The sequence below is a fragment of the Electrona antarctica genome (assembly GCF_951216825.1).
Source record: "Electrona antarctica genome assembly, chromosome: 14".
NCBI lineage: Eukaryota > Metazoa > Chordata > Actinopteri > Myctophiformes > Myctophidae > Electrona > Electrona antarctica.
In genome coordinates, this window is record NC_136795.1 from 21,730,167 (window position 1) to 21,733,260 (window position 3,094).

Below are 3,094 nucleotides of genomic sequence, written 5' to 3' on the forward strand. Positions count from 1 at the left end.
CAGTAGTAGTAGTTCATTCATTTGTTATCTTAATCAATTGTTTTATTCACGAATCACAATTCATCATGCAGATGGTTGGCTAGATAGGCTTACAACTCTTCATGACAATTGTCTTTGAAACATTCATGGATTATTGAATGGGGAAACTTTCTTTCTCACACTAGAGCCTTTCAAAAAGTGTCCTGATGGCACATAGCTCAAACAAACAGCAGCGGGAAATGCAGTATCTACATGCATATATCTCGCTTTCATAAAAAGCTGAGGATTGAACGGAGACTAGACTCTAGTCTGTGATTTGACTAGGGAGATGATCAGAGGAGAAGAGTTTCTACCATTATAATTAGGATCAGGACTGAAGATTGGATAGAGCTTCTCAGTGAAGGTGCAGCCAGTGAAAGAGTAGATGTGAACTCTTGTCTCCACATCGTAAAAGGAGACCAGGCCCTCCTCATAATCCACAAACACTCCCACTTTCTGGAGCTCCTCTCTGACAAGGAGGAGGACATTGGGGCCAGCAGCAGCCTTGTACTCAGTTCCATTCCTCAACCATATAGTCCAGTAACCGTTGTTGGGGCTCCGGGTGTTGAATCCCTTCCTGTTGATGGACTCTCTGGCCACTCCAATAACCCAGTCAGTCTTGTCTTTAATCTGAACCTCGTAGTAAAACCTTCCTGACGAGAAGCTTTGCTGTCCCAAGACATTTGTACAATAGGAGAATCTCTCTTTGTTGTTTGGGAGACTCTTGGGAGACTCTCCATGATACACTCGTTTTCCATCCTCAGACAGGATGAGTCTGCAGTGTGCTGTGTCAGGGTCCAGAGTGACATCCACCGCATATTGCTGGATCCTCCGCAGCTCAGCATCATACAGCTTCTTCATCTCTTGACTGAGTGTCTTCTCCAGCTGAACCACAGTCGTACTCACAGTCCCCACGTATGAAGACTGATGGACATTGTCCTTTGTCCAGTCCTTGGTGGGTGGAGGGGTGTTAATGGATGTGAACTGATGGAGGATGCGGAGGTGGTCTTCAGTGTTTGAGAGGTGCTTCAGCTCAGAGCTTCTCTTCTTTAAATCTGTGATTTCCTTTTGCAGCTCTTTGATGAAGCATGTAGCCTGTTTCTCCATTGTTTTATGCTTTTCAATACAGCTTATCAGAGCATGGAGGACCTGCACACATGTTTCCGTTGTTTCTTTGTCTGCGTCTTTCTTGCTAAGATCTAGTGAGTGTTTGACCTCCTGAATCTTCACCTGTCTCTCTTGGATCATCTGTTGAACTTCAGCCTCTGTCTTTCTCAGCTCAGCCTTCTTTCCTTCACATTCCTCTTCCAGGGATACAATTTGATGTGACTTGTGGTCTGACTCAGTGCAGAACTGACAAATGCACATGTGGTCAGTCTTGCAGAACAGCTCCAGAGGTCTCTCGTGTTTCTTACAAATAATGTCTTCCAAGTTCCTCACAGGGTCAATTAGTTTGTGTCGCTTTAACGCTGAGACTCTCTGATGAGGGTCCAGATGAGTCTCACAATAGGAGGCCAGACACACCAGGCAGGACTTCAGGGCTTTGAGCTTGGCCTCGATACAGACGTCACAGGAGACCTCATCTTCAGGTTCGGGTTGCTGCTGTGACTGCCTGAACTGATCAGCCATCTCAGAAATAAAGTTATTGACGAAGACCTCTGGTCTCTTGGAAAATTTCCTTTTGCACAGTGGACACTGACACACATCATTGGTATCCCAGTACTGTGTGATACATGTTTTGCAATAGTTGTGTCCACAAAGAATGGTGACCGGATCAGTGAACAGATCCAGACAGATAGCACACCGCACACGCTCCTCAGTGAGCATAACATTTGCACACGCCATTTCTGAATAAAATTCCAAGGTCAAGTCAACTTTATTTGTACTGGCCCCCTGTCAGACCACGTCACACTGATGTCACACAGACGCTGTTGCTGAATCAGAGGTGGAAGTGAGATGGAGAAGGCAGAGAGCACAGTGGGACCCAGTAAGACTGCCATCTCTCCCTAGCTGTGGATTTTTATTGAATTTTTATTTAAAGGATAACCCCTTCTGGGGCATAGGCCGTCAACAAGCGATCTCCAGGCATCTCTGTCTTGGGCTGTTCTCTCCAGCTGGTTCCAGGTCATCTCTGTCTTGGGCTGTTCTCTCCAGCTGGTTCCAGGTCATCTCTGTCTTGGGCTGTTCTCTCCAGCTGGTTCCAGGTCATCTTCATGGTCTTGGTGTCTGCCTCCGGGTCTCTGCGCCAGGTGTTTCTTGGGCGACCCCTTTTCCGCTTGCCCTGCGGGTTCCATGTTAGAGCTTGTCTAATGATGGTGCTTGCGGGCTTTCGTAGGGTGTGGCCTATCCATCTCCATCGGCGTTTTCTCATCTCCTCTTCTGCTGGCAGCTGGTTTGTTCTCTGCCAGAGTTCTGTGTTACTGATGGTGTCTGGCCATCGGATGTGGAGGATCTTCTGCAGGCAGCTGTTAGTGAAGACCTGCACTTTCTTGATGGTGGCCGCTGTAGTTCTCCATGTCTCTGCTCCATATAGGAGGACCGCCTTGACGTTACTGTTGACCAACCCCTCTACCGTTATCTATTACATTTGCTGATGGCACACAAATGCAAAAGGTGGATGAATTCAAATACCTAGGCTTCTGGCTCGACCCTCAACTCTCATTCAAATCGCATATTACCTCTGTTGTCCAGAAAGTAAATTTCAGCTTGAAAGTAACTGTATCGATTCATTAACTGTTTCACCCTTCAGGTCAGAAAAATAATTATCTCACAACTAATCCTTCCAATAATAGACTATGCTGACGTTGTTTATCAAAATACTAATGAAACAAACCTCTATCCTCTTAATGTAACTTATAATAACCTCTGCAGATTATATATGACCCATCACTGTGTTATGTATGAGACCCTCAACTGGTTAACTCTCAAATCTAGAAGGCACTTTCATTGGCTGATATTCATCTTCAAATGCATTCACTTTAACTACCCTGAATATTTAAAACAGAATTTGCATCCCTTTAGCTCACCATATAATCTGAGGAATACGTATGCCTACCTCATTGTCCCCACCAACATT

At 45.5% G+C, this 3,094-nt stretch overlaps 1 protein-coding gene across 1 annotated transcript; it reads right to left on the minus strand.

Annotated features, from left to right (window-relative positions):
* Positions 1–276: 276 nt before the first annotated feature.
* Positions 277–1,863, minus strand: LOC306937075 (E3 ubiquitin-protein ligase TRIM39-like; the record flags this gene model as incomplete). Its single annotated transcript, XM_079520747.1, has 1 exon — positions 277–1,863. The coding sequence occupies one exon, from the start codon at positions 1,861–1,863 to the stop codon at positions 277–279; it is 1,587 nt and encodes a 528-aa protein (XP_079376873.1).
* Between the last annotated feature and the right edge of the window lie 1,231 nt (positions 1,864–3,094).